This window comes from Mobula birostris, chromosome 3 (assembly GCF_030028105.1).
Source record: "Mobula birostris isolate sMobBir1 chromosome 3, sMobBir1.hap1, whole genome shotgun sequence".
Taxonomy (NCBI): domain Eukaryota; kingdom Metazoa; phylum Chordata; class Chondrichthyes; order Myliobatiformes; family Myliobatidae; genus Mobula; species Mobula birostris.
This window is the reverse complement of record NC_092372.1, coordinates 29,293,950-29,311,909: the sequence shown is the minus strand read 5'-3', so window position 1 is coordinate 29,311,909 and position 17,960 is coordinate 29,293,950. Positions and strand designations below refer to the sequence as shown.

At 41.7% G+C, this 17,960-nt stretch overlaps 2 protein-coding genes across 4 annotated transcripts in view; one reads left to right on the top strand and one right to left on the bottom strand.

The window, feature by feature from the left end:
* ca9 (carbonic anhydrase IX) overlaps window positions 1–10,045 on the top strand; it is a 94,161-nt gene extending 84,116 nt beyond the window's left edge. For both annotated transcript variants that reach the window (XM_072252401.1, XM_072252400.1), the window contains 3 exons: window positions 3,297–3,317; window positions 4,638–4,728; window positions 8,319–10,045. In XM_072252401.1, the coding sequence (XP_072108502.1) occupies window positions 3,297–3,317; window positions 4,638–4,728; window positions 8,319–8,379 (173 nt within the window). In that variant the 3' untranslated portion in view covers window positions 8,380–10,045. The remainder of the gene's footprint in view (window positions 1–3,296; window positions 3,318–4,637; window positions 4,729–8,318) is intronic.
* Window positions 10,046–17,120: 7,075 nt separating this feature from the next.
* The window catches only part of LOC140194948 (gamma-secretase subunit Aph-1b-like), a 47,483-nt gene continuing 46,643 nt past the window's right edge, over window positions 17,121–17,960 (bottom strand). For both annotated transcript variants that reach the window (XM_072252398.1, XM_072252399.1), the window contains one exon: window positions 17,121–17,678. In XM_072252398.1, coding sequence (XP_072108499.1) covers window positions 17,662–17,678 — 17 coding nt within the window. In that variant the 3' untranslated portion in view covers window positions 17,121–17,661. The remainder of the gene's footprint in view (window positions 17,679–17,960) is intronic.

The window sequence follows — 17,960 nt, the reverse complement described above, 5'->3', positions numbered from 1 at the left end:
CACAGTCTTTAGCTTGAGCAGTCCCGGAAAACACGTGATGCTAAATCCATGCACTACTGCCTCTTTTATTTCTAAACTTGTTCTCTGCAATGATCACAGTGCAACAGTAACAGTTTGCTTATTTAAACTCAGAGCTGTTTTGCTCTCAGAGGAACAAGCCATCAAGGGCACTGGAAGAAGAGTCTTCAAGTAGCTTTCCTGCTAAGTAAGTGGGTAGTAGGTTATTGCAGAGAGACAGGAATATCTATGTGTCTGACATAGATATTGCATAGGCAATTCTGTATGAAGCACATAGGAATATTATCTTTGTGGGTACAATCAGAGCAAACAGTAGAGAAAGATTGAGGGACCCAATAGCCGTCTCCTGCTCCTACTTCAAATATTTGTTTTTCACTGATTTCATCCAGATCACCATTCTCTTAAAAGGCAGCTGTAATTAAATTTAATGCTGTCAAACTTCCAGCTGATTTTGATGGCTTGGTAGTGTAGCAGTTAGCTTAAAGCTATTACAGCGCCAACAACCTGCATTCAGTTCTGCGGCTGTCCACAAGGAGTTTGTACGTTCTCTCTGTGACCATGTGCATTTACTCCTAGTGATCCAGTTTCCTCCCATATTCCAAAGATCCGGTTCACAGGGTAACTTGTGGCATGGTTGTAGTAGGGCAGCGTGGTTTTGTTGTGCAGAGGGGGACCTGTTACCGTGCTGTATCTATAATTATAAAAAATAGAAAAACATAAAATTTATTTTATTTGTAAAATAAGCACTGAGGATGTTTAGCTTCTCAGTAGATCAACAAACTTAGCATCTGCTTGGACAAAAACTAGAATCATCTAGTCAACTGGTTTAATACAACTTCAAACATATCCTAAAATGTACCTGGCAAGATATTATCAAGAAAATAAATAGATATTCAAAAACTGCTTCTATTTAAAATGCCTTACTGGATTTATTTATGTTATATGCCTCACCTTCTATGATGTGGTAACTATGCGTGGGGACGGTTGGGCAGAGTAATACCACTGTTGATATCAATGATGTTATAGACCAAAGGTGATATGTTTTGAGGATCATGCAGTCTTGATATAAGCTATCGTGAATTATTATAGTTTCTGTTATTGTGCTGGGTGTGGTTTTAATGTCGTTTCAAAGCGAGACTGTGTGAGTTAGATATCGTTTGGTTTCTGATTGGTTGGTAATCATCAAGTCATGAGACGCGCAATTCCCTATGATGGGAAAACTATGATAAAGCCATAAATAGTTGTGATCCATAGAATGACATCGATTAACATTAGATTTATAGACTGGTTCAAAGATTTCTCTTGGCTCCTGCTGGAAACTAGCCCAAGGCTTTCCTGAAGTCATTCAAGTTAAATTAATTGGTCTGCAGACCAAAACGACAGTTTTTATACACTGTTTTGTCTTTATTTTCCCTTTTAACCCTTTCTCAACATCATTCAATCATTCCTTCTGGTCTACTTTCTCACAGATAATGATAGGCAAACAGCCATCCACCCAAGTGGTTTCTATATACAGTACATCTATATTTGGATAGAGAAGACTAGATATTTCAGCAAGAGTACACATTAAATGCAAATAGTTTGAAAGAAGTTTTAATCCTGATTCTAACTAACGTTCCAGACTTTAAACATACAAGGGGTGATTGATAAGTTTGTGGCCTAAGGTAGAAGGAGATGAGTTATACAGCTCTCGTTACATGCACGTGCAGTTCAACTGTTTGAGTGATTATGCAGAAAGTTTGAAATTAATAACTCTTCTCCTTCTACCTTAGGCCATGAACATCAATCACCCCGATGAGTTATTAACCTCAAACTTTCTGCATAATCGCTCAAAGAGTTGAACTGCATGTGCATGTAATGAGAGCTGTATAACTCATCTCCTTCTACCTTAGGCCACAAACTTATCAATTATCCCTGCTGAGGGCACTTTCTGGAGGTTCAAGATAGTCATAGTCATAGTCATACTTTATTGATCCCGGGGGAAATTGGTTTTCATTACAGTTGCACCATAAATAATTAAATAGTAATATGTAAATTATGCCAGGAAATAAGTCCAGGACCAGCCTATCAGCACAGGGTGTCTGACCCACCAAGGGAGGAGTTGTAAAGTTTGATGGCCACAGGCTGGAATGACTTCCTATGACGCTCTGTGTTGCATCTCGGTGGAATGAGTCTCTGGCTGAAGGTACTCCTGTGCCCACCCAATACATTATGTAGTGGATGGGAGACATTGTCCAAGACGACATGCAACTTGGACAGCATCCTCTTTTCAGACACCACCGTCAGAGAGTCCAGTTCCATCCCCACAACATCACTGGCCTTATGAATAAGTTTGTTGATTCTGTTGGTGTCTGCTACCCTCAGCCAACTGCCCCAGCACACAACAGCAAACATCATCGCACTGGCCACCACAGACTCATAGAACATCCTCAGCATCGTCCGGCAGATGTTAAAGGACCTCAGTCCCCTCAGGAAATAGAGACAGCTCTGACCCTTCTTGTAGACAGCCTCAGTGTTCTTTGACCAGTCCAGTTTATTGTCAATGGTCCACAACCGCTGGACTAAGTGTGTAAATGTAGGAGGGGACTATGTTGAAAAATAACTGTGCTAGGTTTTCTAAAATGCTTCAGAATTTTCATTTCATTAGGCATAATTTTTGAGTTAAAGTCACTTTGTCAACAAAGAAGAAAGCTCGGTTTTCTTCTTTGACAGTAGTGTAGCATGTACCATGACACTATTACAGTTCTGGGCATTCCCAAATTCGGAATTCAATTCCATCACTGTCTGTAAGGATTTTGGATGTTCTTCCCATGACGGCATGAGTTTCCTCCGGGTGCTTTGGTTTCCTCCTACAATCTAAATACGTACTGGTGAGGAGGTTAATTGGTTATTGTAAATTGTCCTGTGATTAAGCTAGTGTTGAATAGGTGGGGTTGCTGGGTGGAGCAGCTCACTGGGCTGGAAGGGCCTGTTCTGTGCTGTATCTGTATATAAAATAAAGTTAAAATCCGTGCAGGCAAAATTTACTTGTCTCCCTCCTCCTCAAAGTCTATGACTTGCTTCTAATGGACCTCAGTGAAGCACAAGAGCCAATTGGTGAAAGATCAGTGAGTCATGGCGATAAGCAAGGTAGGAATTATCATATGAGGGCTGCCAGTTTTGATGTCAGTGAAAGCACAGATGAAATTACAGTACTGTTTTACTGTTGAATGGTATGTTGATACACTATTTCTGCTATCTATAATTTCTCTTTGTTTCTTCTTTTGTAAATCCAATAGATGGCAACCAAGTCACTTTAGGTAAGTACTTTAAACAATTGTGCTTATATTTTCAAGTACTATTCATTCATTCAATAATTCTGATCTCACAGGGTTCCAATTAAAATCATAAATAAAAGTTGTCATCATAACAAACTTTTTGATATTTCCCATTAAAACAGATATTTACTCAATAAACAAATAACTGAAAAAAAAACACTTTATACAATATCTTAAGTAACTGAAAAACAACTTAGAGTTCAGCCAACACACATCAAAGTTGCTGGATCTCGGGATGAAGGGTCTCGGCCCGAAACGTCGACTGCACCTCTTCCTAGAGATGCTGCCTGGCCTGCTGCGTTCATCAGCAACTTTGATGTGTGTTGCTTGAATTTCCAGCATCTGCAGAATTCCTCGTGTGAAAGTTCAGCCAATATGTCTTACATTTCAGACATATGGGGAACCCAGCAGAGTTAGGGAGGAGCTTTATAAATACCATTGTCAGTGAAGCTATTTTAACTCAGGTTAAAATGATGCATTCACTTCAACTGCCTCTGAACGTACTCTGAAAATTATGGAATGAAATAGGGAAGGCATCAGACATCTTTTATTTGTGAAATAAATGAGCTGATAGATGACACTGAATCAAATGAAGGGACTTCCATGATCCAATGTCCTCTCCTGTAGATTTCTTCTTCGGTCTTTTACCTGACTGCCTATCCCCTTTGCCCCTCCTGACTGTCACCCAGTTACTTGTGTCCTACAGCTTCAGTGTATCACCCTCCCAGTGTCACCTGTCAATCAAACCATCAGCCTCCTGAATGATCTGGAGTTCCTCCATTTCCAGCTCCAGTTCCTAAATAAGGTCTGTAAGAAGCTGCTGCTGGATGCACTTCTCACAGATGTCGTCATCAGGGACACTGGTGGTCTCTCGACCTTCCCTCTTCCCACAAGAGGAGCATTTCACTAGCTTGTTTGGCATCCCCACTGCACTAACTCTGTAATAAGAAAGAAAGAAATAAAATGAAGTGAAAAAAAATCTACCTAAAGCTTCACCCCTTCTCGCCTAAGTCACTTGATCCAAAGCTTCAACTCCCCACTCTATCACTGATCCAATTACACAATGCCCACTCACAAAATGGCCACTCCCCTTAAAATTAAGAATTTTTTATTGGCCCTTGCCAAGTGCCTAATTATGCAAAATCCAACATTTCCTCAGGAACTGTGGCACGCAGAAAGTCCCAATTGCCCCTGCCGGTTGCTTTTGAAATCCAACATCTCCTCAGGAACTGCAGTGCACAGAATGCCCTCCAGCATTTTGTGTGAGTTACTCTAAGAAATGCATCTGTTTTTCTTCTCCAGGTGACATTCTGGCCATTATATTTGGGATCCTGTTTGGATGCACGGTTTTGGTCTTTGTAATTTATGTGTTGCGACAAAGGAAAAGACGAAGGTGAGAGTGATGAGAACCTTTTATTATCCACTTCAGACCTAATCAGAAACTGCCAACAGTGATGTAATAGAATGCAATGTTAAATGCTTCAGTCCATTAGGAGAGTTTTACTTTTAAAAAATACTGACCTAGTTTCATCGACCTACTTAACACTGAAGACTTCTTACCAACATTCATAAACCAACAGGAGAAAAGCATGATTCACCACACGCTCCAGCTTGTAATTGGTGTATTGAACGCTTTTTTAAATTTATTATAGTTACACCCAAGGTGCAGGAGTGCCCACTCCGACTATTGAGGCCTGTTACAGTGGAGTAAGGTTAGATCACCACATTATGTTCTGAATCTGTTTCGAAGCTCTACCTCCTTTCAGCATATTTATTTTGGAATCCACACCACCCCCCAGCACCACGAGATCCTGTTTCCCCTTCATGATGCAGAATTAAGTTAGTTATTAATTAAGTTAGTTTTAACGTAACATGTGGCCAAGTGGTTAAGGCATTGGACTAGCTACCTGAAGGTCGTGAGTCCGAGCCCAGTCGAGGGAACGTGTTGTGTCCTTGAGCAAAGCACTTGGTGCCAAGCTGTATGAGTCCTAATGCCCTTCCCTTGGACAACATTGGTGTCATGGAGAGGGGAGACTTGCAGCATGGGCAACTGCTGGTCTTCCAAACAACCTTGCTCAGGCCTGTGCCCTGGAGAGTGAAGACTTTCCAGGCGTAGATCCATGGTCTCGCAAGACTAACGGATGCCATAAAATAAATTAAACATGTCTGCTGCCCAGACATGCTCTCACTTCCTTTGAAGTAAAGGTCAGATTCTTGGGTGAAGCTCTGGATCTTTCTCAACGGGCAAGTAATCGTAAAATTTCTATCAGCTAAGGAGTTGGTGACATTTACCAGGTCTGGTCAGAAACACCACCATTCAAACAATAGTTATTTTGACTAAACTGCCTTCTGTTCTGGAGAAGCATCCACTCTAGACAACAATTTTCACCTGGTCACCAGTCAACCTTCTTGTCTCTGTCCCCAACAGTATCATGGGCAGTACAGTACCACAGTGGTTAGCGTAATGTTTTTCAGCACCAGTGGTCACCGATCACGGGTTCAAATCCCATCGTTGTCTGTAAGGAGTTTGTACATTCTCCCCATGACTGCGCAGGTTTCCTCTGGGTGCTCCAATTTCCTCCCACAGTCCAAAGATCTACGGTTTGGGTTAGTGAGTTGTGCCCTATGTTATGTTGGTGCTGGAAGTCTGGCAATAAATGCTGGCTGCCCAACAAAATCCTCACCTATATGATTTGACTCAGACAGCACATTTCACCGTATGTTTCTTCATACATGTGACAAATAAATCTAATCTCTTTTTGATGTTTCTCTGAACAGTCCTACTTCACCACAGATAGTTACTTCTTAACAGCGCAAAGTCGAGATGGATATTTTTCTCTCTGAGGGTTATAGGTCTTTGCAACCCTCTTCCAGAAAGTGAAGTGGAAGGTATCTTTGAATATTGTTAATGCATAAGTAGACTGATATTCAAAAAGCAAGAGGATGAAAGGTTATCACGGGTAGATGGAAATCTGGAGTGGATATTAGAATCAAATCAGTCATGATCTTATTAAGGTTCAAGATTGTTTAATGTTATTTCCAGTATAGAAGTGTAAAGGAGAACAACATAATTGTTACTCTGGATATGATGGAGCACAAAAAAAAACCCACAATAAATAAAGAACAATGAGACTTACAGGAAGATGTTCCCTGCTTGGCATTGCTGCTTGTCGCACCTCCACCAGTGCCCTTAGGTCAGCTGTAGAGTCATCAGCCAGGGACTGCCATTCACTCCCTTAGCCCTTGTACACCTCCTGGTGGTGGAGCAGATGTCTCCCTGCCACCCCCTGCAGCTTTCAATGGGGTTAGTTGGTCCCTCAATTTCTGTCCTTCCTCCTCAGCCACAGCCAAAGCTGCCCTTTTCTGCCTCTTCAGCCGACTCCTGGTGGCCCTCCTGAGCCTTGCTCCCATCCCTGTTGTGTCATGGAGTAACCTCGTCGCTGATGTGCTGATGAAGCCCCGGCATCCTACCTCCACAGGGTAGATAATAAAAGAAACACAATAAGTATAAGTACATAATTAAATGGCAAAGCAGGCTTGAGGAACTGGTTAGCCTACTAGTCCTTCTAATTCCTCTATTTATTATATATATATAAATAAATTATTCTCCACTGGGGTAAAGTTCATGGTATGATTGTCAGCACCAGTAAGTACATATTTTAACCTTGAGCTAAAGATAAAATAATTATTTTCAGAAATAGCCATGGAGTTCCATTTAGCCATTATAGTCCATCTGAAAATATAATGGGTGGCCTTCACAACATCAGTCAATCATATGGTATCAAGCATCTGCAGAGTTGAACTTAAAGGAAATAAGTTTTAATTCTCCTCATATAATCTCATCTCAAAGTCAGAGATTCTTAGATTAATGGGCTAAAACTCCTGAAAATAATGTTTCCAAGCATGCATTATTTAACTAAAGTCGGCATAAAATAGTACACAAAATAGTTTGCATTGCGAGCTGTGATTGTAATAGTGGCACCTGGAGGATCCAAGTTCAGAGACCAGGCTCTTCTTTCATTGGAACAAAAATAATCCAAAGGCTCTATCCTGATTTAAGAACATAGAAGAGTACTGCAATTCAGCCCATGATAATGTGCCAACCCTTTAATCCACTCCAAGATAAATCTAATGCTTCCCTCCCACATAGCCCTCCATTTTCCTTTCATCTATCTAACGTAAGAGACTCTTAAATGTCTCTAATGTATCTGCCTCTACCGTCACCCCTGGTGACACATTCCACACACCCACCACTCTATGTAAAACCCCTGTACTTTGCTCCAATCATCTTAAAATGCGGCCCTCTTTTGCTAGCCATTCCCACCATGGCAAAAAGGCGCTGGCTGTCCACACCATCTACGCACTTCTTCACTTTGTATACCTCCATCCTGGTTCAATCCAAAAAACACTCCAGCTTTCTCAACCTTTCGCTGAAGTGGATCCAATAAATATGGTGGACATGATCATCTCAAGTATCAGTTCCCATATGTGCCGAATGCTCATTTACTGTATTTCAAAGGGGATAAGTAGGATCCACAGTCCTGTCCCTGTTCGGTTATTTCTTGCTTAACACTGCCACAGACCTTTATCAACCGCATATTATACCGTGCCTGACTGGAAATGAATTCCCCGATTGCAGTCCCACTCGATACTTAACTAACATATTTATATCAGCTAAACTCCACTTCAGAGTTTAACATTTTAAATCTTCCATTCTGAAAAATATGTTTATTGTAAGGTAACACACACAGAATGCCGAAGAGTCTCTGCCACAGCACCGACTCTTTATTCCTTTCTATAGATGCTACCTGACCACCCGAGTTCCTCCAGCATTCTGTGTGTGTGACGCTCTGGATTTCCAGCATCTGCGGAATATCTTGTGTTTATTTATTGTAAACACCTGAGATCTCTTACCTGTTTTAGTTTCTGACTCTCTTTTGAAGACACTGAGTACAATTTTCTGTTTTAATGTTGCCTTTTCAGCTTAACTACTGAAGGTGGACAGAAGGTGATTTATAAACCAACGACTACAATGGAGGCATGAGACTGCAGTGAATATCTACTTCTTCCAAATCTGGAACTGAAAATGGCTGATCGAACCAAAGTTATTGATTTCTAGAGAACAAGCTGTTTGCTTGTTCTCTGCCATTGTCAGATTTGGTTCAGTTATTGTGCTTATATACATACTATCTTGTTTGTTATTAATAGAAAATGTTGCAGCATCAATCTGTTGTGATCTGAATGCAAAGGGTAAAAATGACAGGGTACGGGATGAAGTGGAGTTTACCATTCAGATCTCTTCTATCTACCTTGCCATAGCCTAATCCTCTGTTAAACCGGTTACAAATAGGCATCCACTATGCTATGGGGTTGAGGAATGGTTCCCTTATCTGCATTGGAGTAAATTGACCACTGTAAATTGCCCTTCATATGTAGATGAATGGTAGACTCCAGGGACAGAGGCACTTCATGGGAATGTGGGGAAAAAAAAATTGGGTTAGGTTAGGACTAATGTATAAATGGGTGCTTGATTGTTAGTGGGCCAAGGGGCTCGTTTATATTCTGTATATCTTCGACTCTAAAAAGAAAAAGCAGTATAGCTGGTAAATTAGGGATAGAGGCAGAAGAAACTTCAGGTACAGGAACTTAAAGCAAAATACAAGCTGCTGAAAGAACACAGCAGGTCAGACAGCATCTGTGAGGGAAAAGGATAATGGACATTTGGGTCCATCGTAATGTAGTTAATCAACTTCAAGTGAATAACTGAATGCTCATCAAAACTTTTTTTATTTTGCATTCATATTCTATCCTCAATATGTCAGGAAAATATTACTGATAGTTGTGGGAAAAGGAATGTGGTTGAACAGTATTTGGGAATATTACTGAACGGGAGTGATGCTGATTATCCACAGGGTTACACGTGTAAAATGTGTTTGGTAGGGATAGTTGGATGTTGTGGCATTAGGATTTGCATAGATAAATACTTATGTTCTTGGACTGATCAGTACTAAGAATTGACAAGTTTGACACAGTGAATGTGTTTTAACAGCATTATTGCAGCTCGTATTTCTGTTACAGTGTAGGTGTTTTTTGAGAGTCACGAAAAACTATAATTTCAAATCAGCAGATAAGACTCCAAGTCTTATTGCCTTCAGGGAAATGCTACAATAATTTGCCTTATGTATACAATGGTATTTAATTCATGAAGTCTCAATGGGTTTCATAGTTTAATTTAGATGGGGAAACGGATTTATAAAAAGAATGGGAAAATGACTGGATAAATTTAAGTGAGAGTTATCTAGAGAGTGGAGCTGAAGGTTTGGTATTCTGATGGGGTGAAGGGACCCAAAGATATTGTTGGGTAGATTCAAACCTGGCAGAAGATGGCAACACAGAATGAGGCAGCTCTTAGAAGAACTGAAAGACAAGGCTGAATACTTTGAATTTATAATTTTGACAGACAGATTAACCTGGTGGGTTGGACCGAATAGGATTAGTTTTAACCTAGGTTCTAATAACATGTTAAATTACATCCACAATTTGTTACTTTGTATGGATTTTACTTTGCAGGGGCATATTAAAGGAACTATTTCAAAGCATAGCATTAAAATTGAACAAAGGAATCGCTCTGATTTCAAAATGTCTTGGCAATACCACTGACAGTGAATAAAATCTTCCTCTTCAAAGGTGTTTTTCTGTTATCTAAATTTCTTGCAATTTAATCTTCACCTCAAACCATATGGGTATAACTGTTATCAATATGGCAGAGAGACTCCCGAATAATGATATACCGGGCCCCCACCCCATCTCCCAGGAAATAGACACAAGAGATTTTGCAGAGCTAGAAATCTGGAGCAACACACACAAAATGTTCGTCAAGCAGCATTAGTGGAGTGAAATAACAGGCCTAGACCTTTCATCAGGACAGTCCTGCTGAAAGGTCTCAACCTGAAATGTTGACTGTTTATTTCTCTCTATGGCTGTTATCTGATCTGCTGAGTTCCTCCAGCATTGTGCATATAAAATGAGAAAATATGCTGGCCTGCTGGCAACCAACTTGGCTCCCATTGGCATATATTTGACTGTCCAAATACAAATCCCTGAGATAAGGGAAAGTTTCCAATGACAGGAGAAGTGATATTTAGACAATGTTGAATTATGAAACTAGAATATTGTCAGAGCTAATGTCATTCAAGTGAGAATTTAAACCCAGCAACTGACTGTCTCAAAGTGAATGTAAAAGAAAAAGTCACACTATTTTGAACTATAGCATGGAAGTTATCTTTTGTGTACTATCCGTTTTAGGCAGTCTCTGGGTAAAGAACTGGTTCTGTTTTTACAAGTGTCCCCAAGTTGAATTTGTCCTCAAGCCAGAAAATACACAAAAATCGCTCAATAAAACGAGACTGCACCTCTAAAGTATTGTAATGAACAGTATCATAAACACAAAAGTTTAACAAGAAAGAACGATTATTACATGGGGAGAGAGAGACTAGTTCCGCCATTCGCAGGAAAGAACATTATGTTCATATGTACAGATGTCCTTAACTCTGATATCACACCAGTGCCATTAAAACTGGATTATCTGATTAATATTACATTGCTTTTTGTGGGGACTTGCTGAGTGTATCACAACCTAGTCTTCTCCATCTCTCGTGTCACCCAAATGATATCCTTGATATCAGTGTGCATCTTGATTATACTCCCTTTATGGCAAGTACATCCCTTTATAGAGAAACATCCAAATTGAATGCAGTCCTGCAGGCGAAGTCTCCAAGGCTTTGTGCCCAACTGAGTCAACCTTTGATTGGACTGAGCTCTCTAATATGGTCACTTCATTGCTGCTAATGCGTCCACTATCTGGTCTCACTCAGTTGTGAGGTGTTGTCACTATCGTCTTACAGATTCCAGTGGTTATAACAAACATTAACTGCAGAAAATGGCAGACAGCGTTACAGCACAGAAAAAGGCCCTTTGGCCCATCTAGTCCATGCCAAACTGTTTTCTGCCTTGTCCCACCTACCCATACTTAGACCATAGCCCTCAAAACCTCTCTCGCCCACTTCCCTATCCAAACTTCTCTTTAATGTTCCAATTGAACTCTATCCATCACTTCCACAGACAACTCATTCCGCATTTACACCACCCTCTGAACATAGTAGCTCCCCCTCAAGTTCCCCTTAAATATTTTACTTTAAACCTATGACCTTCAGTTCTAGTCTCACCCAACCTCAGTGGAAAAAGCTTGCATGTATTTACCCTATCTCTAGTCCACATAACTTGTATACCTCCACAAGATCTCCCCTCATTCTCCTACACTCTAGGGAATAAACATAACCTATTCAGCCTTTCCCTATAACTCAGGAACTCAAGTCCCACAACATCCTTGAAAGTTTTTGCAGTACTTTTTCAATCTTATGGATATGTTTCCTGTTGGTAGGTGACCAGAATGACACACAATACATCTATATACTACTAAAACTCTCATGCTCGTGTTTGTCTGTTTGTGACCTCCAATTAGTGCAAACAGTGCATTACAGCGGCACTATTTTTGGCTGAATCGACTTAAAATGTGCTAACTTACAGAATGCAGGCAAGGTTTGGGGTTATATATTCATTAAAAATTGCTCACTCGCCAAAATCAACAGCCCCGCTTTCACCCAAGAGCCGATGTCAGCCATGATGGAAACTGCGACGTGACACCACGACAAATGTGCACGGCCAGCCTCAGAAGTGACTCACGATGCTCACAGCAGTGATACCAACCAGAGCAAAAGGGCAGGGCAGCTCTATTTCGAGCGGTCACATTCTGCTAATCACCATCAGCACGTGCAGGATTGGGACAGATCAAACTGAGACCCATCAATAAGAGATAATTAAATCTTATTGTAATGACATACTTCGAGACATCCATCAAACCCTTTGCTGCAGTCAAACGACAGCCGTGACTATATCACGTCCATTTAGGAGAGCGCCAACCACATCATCAAGAATAATCAGCATCCTGGAGGCTTTGGTGTTACTGCTTCGTAGCATTTGGGTAAAAAAAATATGGTCAGTTTAATTATGCCACATGGAAAGAGAAGGGGGACATAATGGTCAAGAGATGACGCCAAACGTCGTCGGGAAGCGGCAAGGAGAGGGAGAGAACAAGAATCAGATGAGGCCAGGGCCGCACGACTCTAGGATCAAAGAGTCAGGACAAAAAAGGTGAGAGAAGAAGAGACAAAGGAGCTGAGAAATACATGTCTCCAGGATCAGAGACAAACAACAAACAGCAGAAGAGATGAAGAGACAGGAGATGAAAGGGCTGCATGTCTCCAGAATGACAAAAACAGGCACAGGAGCAGGAGAGAGGAAGAGACAAAGGAGCTGAGAAATGCACGTCTCCAAGATCAGAGACAAAGAATAAACAGCAGAAGAGTTGAAGAGACGGTGGATGAAAGGACTGCACATCTCCAGAATGACGAGAGGCACAAGGGTGGCAGATCAACCAGAAATGATGCCATCAAAAGTGTCCTTCATTAAATGAGGAGGAGCTATATTTGCCTTGCTACACGTCGTTCTTCTTTAATAAATTGAGGTTTTCTTCTTCAATTTCCAAAGCAAAGCGATACCAATAGCATTCAGGAAAATTTAATGTTCATTCTGTTCACATCAGACTGCTCTACCTTTCTCTCAAAGGGTGCCCCAACGGGTCACCCGTTGTCTAGTATAATGTAATAATAATGAAACTTTACCACCAGCTTGGATGGGTGTACCTAATGTATCTTCCTTCACCATCAGCCCTGGCAACACATTCCTTGCATCTACCACTCTCTGTGTAAAAAAACCTACCTGACCTTCCCCTATACTTTCCTCCAAACACCTTAAAATTATGCCCTCTGGTTTTAGCTATTTCTGCCACAGGAAAATATCACAGTCTATCTATTCTATCATCTCATCCTCCTCCAATGCAAAAAGCCCAGGTTCACTCAAACTATCCTCGTATGACATGCTCTCTAATCCAGACAGCATCCTAGTAAATCTCCTCAGCACCTTCTAAAGCTTCCACATTCTTTCTATAATGTGGTGATCAGAACTGAACACAATACTCCAAGTCACGAGTTGACCAGAACTGAACTCAATACTCCAATACATACTACATTCGGTTACTGACATAGTTTCAATGCAAGTGAAATTTGATCACCCTCACCATGTTCACCAGTTCATTTGAATGACTTTGGAGCAACACCTGTTAGCGCAAATCGAGGTTAGTTAATGGTCAGGATTCACAATCGCATGGACAAACAGTGATCGGCACTAATTATTAGTTTTGCAGAAAGTTCCTGATTTGAAGAAATAGAAAAAAATCTTCAATCTGTCCAGCTTCTCATTTGTCATGGTTTTCTTCCTAGTTCCTCGAATGCATTAGTTTGCTTCTGTTGTTAGTGATTGTCTAAGACCATGCACCTTCTGTTTCCTTCAATTCAACTCAGCAAGCAAAATGTTGTCTAAAAGTTGACTGTATGCATTGTTCTGGCATTTCAAATTATAGATTTTGTATTTCATTTTTATAATGTAATGTGTTACTAATGGGAAACAGACACCTTGGTAAGATTGCAAAATTGGGGAATATAATCAAAAAACAAGAATAAATAAATGTGTCAAATGACCTGCAAATTGCTAAATAATTATGTTATAGAGATCAAATAAGATATATACACAAAAAAGCATGAGGGGAAAGAAGATGAAAAATGCTTAAAACCTGCTTTAAAACTCACACCTCCTCTTTTCAAACCCTTCATGATCTTGTCCAGAGCTCTTTATGTAATCTCTTCCAGATCCATATCCTCAGACACGCTTGCACTCCCTTAAATATAGGATCTTTAAGAAACCAGATTTAATTGGGGGCCCTCGCTCATTTGTCAATGCTCTGGAACTCTCTTCTCTAGACCTCTTCCCTCAATGGATGAGTTTTAGTCATCTGCCCTGATATTTATTTAGGTAGCTCCATGTCAATTTTCTTTTTGATGGCACTCCTATGAAACACATAGAAAGGTTAAATGTCCTGTAAAAATCAAAATAGAAATTGTCATGATGTAACTAAATACCTACGAATAACTTTGATTTATACAAGCATGGTAATTTTAATTGGCATACGTAGCTTTGCAGGGCACTTCTACCCAAATGTGCAGTAAGGTTCTCAAACACAAAATACTCTGCAGATGCTGGGGTCAAAGCAACACTCACAACACGCTGGAGGAACTCAGCAAATCTGGCAGCATCCGTGGAAACGATCAGTCAACGTTTCGGGCCAGAACCCTTCGTCAGGACTGAAGAGGGCCGGGCAGAGGCCCTATAAAGAAGGTGGGGGGAGGGTGGGAAGGAGAAGGCCGATAGGTTCCAGGTGAAAAACCAGTAAGGGGAAAGATAAAGGGGTGTGGGAGGGGAAACAGGGAGGTGATAGGCAGGAAAGGTGAAGGAAGAATAGGGGAAAACACAATGGGTAGTAGAAGGAGGCAGAACCATGAGGGAGGTGATAGGGCAAAGTGAAATAGGGATAGGGGAAGGGAGGGGGAAAAAATTACCAGAAGTTGGAGAATTCTATGTTCATACCAAGGGGCTGGAGACTACCTAGACGGTATATGAGGTGTTGCTCCTCCAACCTGAGTTTAGCCTCATCATGGCAGTAGAGGAGGCCATGTATGGACATATCCGAATGGGAATGGGAAGCAGAGTTGAAGTGGGTGGCAACCGGGAGATCCTGTCTGTTGTGGCGGATGGAGCGGAGGTGCTCGACGAAGCGGTCCCCCAATCTGCGTCGGGTTTCACCGATGTAGAGGAGGCTGCACCGGGAGCACCGGATGCAATAGATGACCCCAGCAGACTCACAAGTGAAGTGTTGCCTCACCTGGAAGGACTGTTTGGGGCCCTGAATGGTGGCAAGAGAGGTGTAGGGACAGGTGTAGCACTTACGCTTACAGGGATAAGTGCGGGGTGGGAGATCCGTGGGGATGGACGTGTGGATAAGGGAGTCGCGGAGGGACCGATCCCTGCGGAAAGTGGAGAGGGGTGGAGAGGGAAAGATGTGCTTAGTGGTGGGGTCCTGTTGAAGGTGGCGGAAGTTGCGGAGGATAATGTGCTGGATCCGGAGGCTGGTGGGGTGGTAGGTGAGGACAAGGGGAACTCTGTCCCTTTTGTGGTGGCAAGAGGATGGGGTGAGGACCGAAGTGCGGGAAATGGAGGAGATGCGGGTGAGGGCAACATTGATGATGGCAGAAGGGAAACCATGCTCCTTAAAGGAAGAGGACATTTGAGATGTTCTGGAACGAAAAGCCTCATCTTGGGAGCAGATGCAGTGGAGACGGAGGAACTGGGAATAGGGAATAGCATTTTTGCATGTGGCGGGGTGGGAAGAGGTATAGTCAAGGTAGTTATGAGAGTCAGTGGGCTTGTAGAAGATGTCAGTGGACAGTCTGCCTCCAGAGATGGAGACCGAGAGATCAAGAAAGGGGAGAGAAGTGTCCGATATAGACCAAGTGAATTTGAGGGCTGGGTGGAAGTTTGAAGTAAAGTCGATGAAATTGATGAGCTCAGCATGGGTGCAGGAAGCAGCACCAATGTAGTCGTCAATGTAGCGAAGGAAAAGTTGGGGAGCAGTACCAGAATAGGTTTGGAGCACAGACTGTTCCACATAACCAACGAAGAGGCAGGCAAAGCTGGGGCCCATGCGAGTGCCCATTGCTACACCCTTGGTCTGAAGAAAGTGGGAAGAACCAAAAGAGAAGTTATTAAGTGTGAATACCAGTTCCGCTAACTGGAGGAGGGTAGTGGTGGTGGGGAACTGATGAGGTCTATTGTCCAGAAAGCAGCAGAGGGCTTTGAGGCCTTCTTGATGGGGAATGGAGGTGTATAAGGATTGGACATCCATAGTGAGAATGAAGCGGTCGGGACCGGGGAACTGGAAGTCATTGAGGAGGTGGAGGGCATGAGATGTATCCTGGGTGTAGGTGGGGAGGGACTGAACTATGGGTGACAAAATGGAGTCCAGGTAGGCAGATACAAGTTCAGTAGGACAGGAGCAGGCAGAAACTATGGGTCTACCGGGAGAGTCAGGCTTGTGGATTTTGGGGAGGAGGTAAAACCGAGCAGTATGGGGTGTGGGAATAATGAGTTTAGCAGCTGAGGATGGAAGGTCTCCGGAGTTGATAAGGGCGGTGATGGTGCAGGAGACAATGGTTTGATGTTTTTTAGTGGAGTCCTGTTCCAGGGGTAAGTAAGAGGTGGTGTCAGAGAGCTGTCGTTTGGCCTCAGTGAGGTAGACTGTAGATAACATCTGTTGTTGTTCGTCCATTGTTGACGTCGATGAAGACCTTGACACCTTAGATAACATCTAAGAAGCATCTGAACTAGCACCCAAATCACAAAACATAGCAGTATATCAGCAAAGTGCTGGTGAATGGAAATAGCACTGATAGGCACTTGACAGTCAGCATAGGCTTGTTAGCTGAAAAACATCTTTGCATGGTGTCTGAGTCCCTGACTTAAACATGGTCGTACAGCCAAATCACAAATCTAGTTACAATGCCTCTAGCACACGGGTTCCCAGCCTTTTTTATGCCACAGACCCCTACCATTAACTGAGAGGTCCATGAATCCCAGGTTGGGAACCCCTCCCCAAGCAGCATCTGGATGAAAACCACAAAGCTTTCTTTCCCATCCGAATGATTGGATTAGTTCTATTGCCTCATGACACCAAATAACACTGCAACAATACAACTAAAATATGCTCAAGATCAAACATTTCATAATCAGACTTTATTATTTGAACTTGTTGACAAACATGTCTCATGATAATGTCAAAAATGATTTTTTAAAGAAGCTGTAAGAAAATCCTGGTACATGAACAGTTTCAAGTCCATAATACATGTGGTAGTTTTAACCTGGTATACTGAGCACTGCATAACAAATTTTATAGAGATTAATTTTCCAGGTTAATTAAGAATTAAATTTCTAAGTAATAAAAAGCAATAGCCCATCAGTTACCTCAATACCTAAAACACCCTTCTCCCAAACGTGGCACAATGCTTGGTAATTGCAAACCGTTTTGTTCAGTAAAAAAAAAATTTGGTTGCACACATGCATACAAGTGCGCAAACAGTCCCATAACCAGGAGAATGATGGATTCCTTTCTCATCTAGAACTGTCTCCAGTACATAACATCTATTGTGGTATTGCTTCATCTGTGTTCAAGGCTTCTGTTAGTATTCCAGCAAATCCTGGCAAAATCCGAGTCCATCAAGGTGGTACGTGTTTCAGTCAGGAGCCAGCCTGTGCAGCAGTTCTATTTGCTTGACTTACCTAAAGTGAAAGAAAGACAAGACTTCTAATATATCACAAAGAGAAGTATGTGAAGAACACTGAAGTCTTCCTAATGGAAGACCAGTTTAATCCATTACTGCAATAATAATTTGATTTATTTTACTTATTCAAAGGATATGGATGTCACCAGCATTGCAAGCACTAATTATCTGTCCTGTCCAGGGTCTCAAATGATTTATAGGTCAGACAAATTACCTTAAATATACCAAACACATCTTTTTAATGTGAAAACTCTATAGATTCATAGTTAAAGTAATTAAG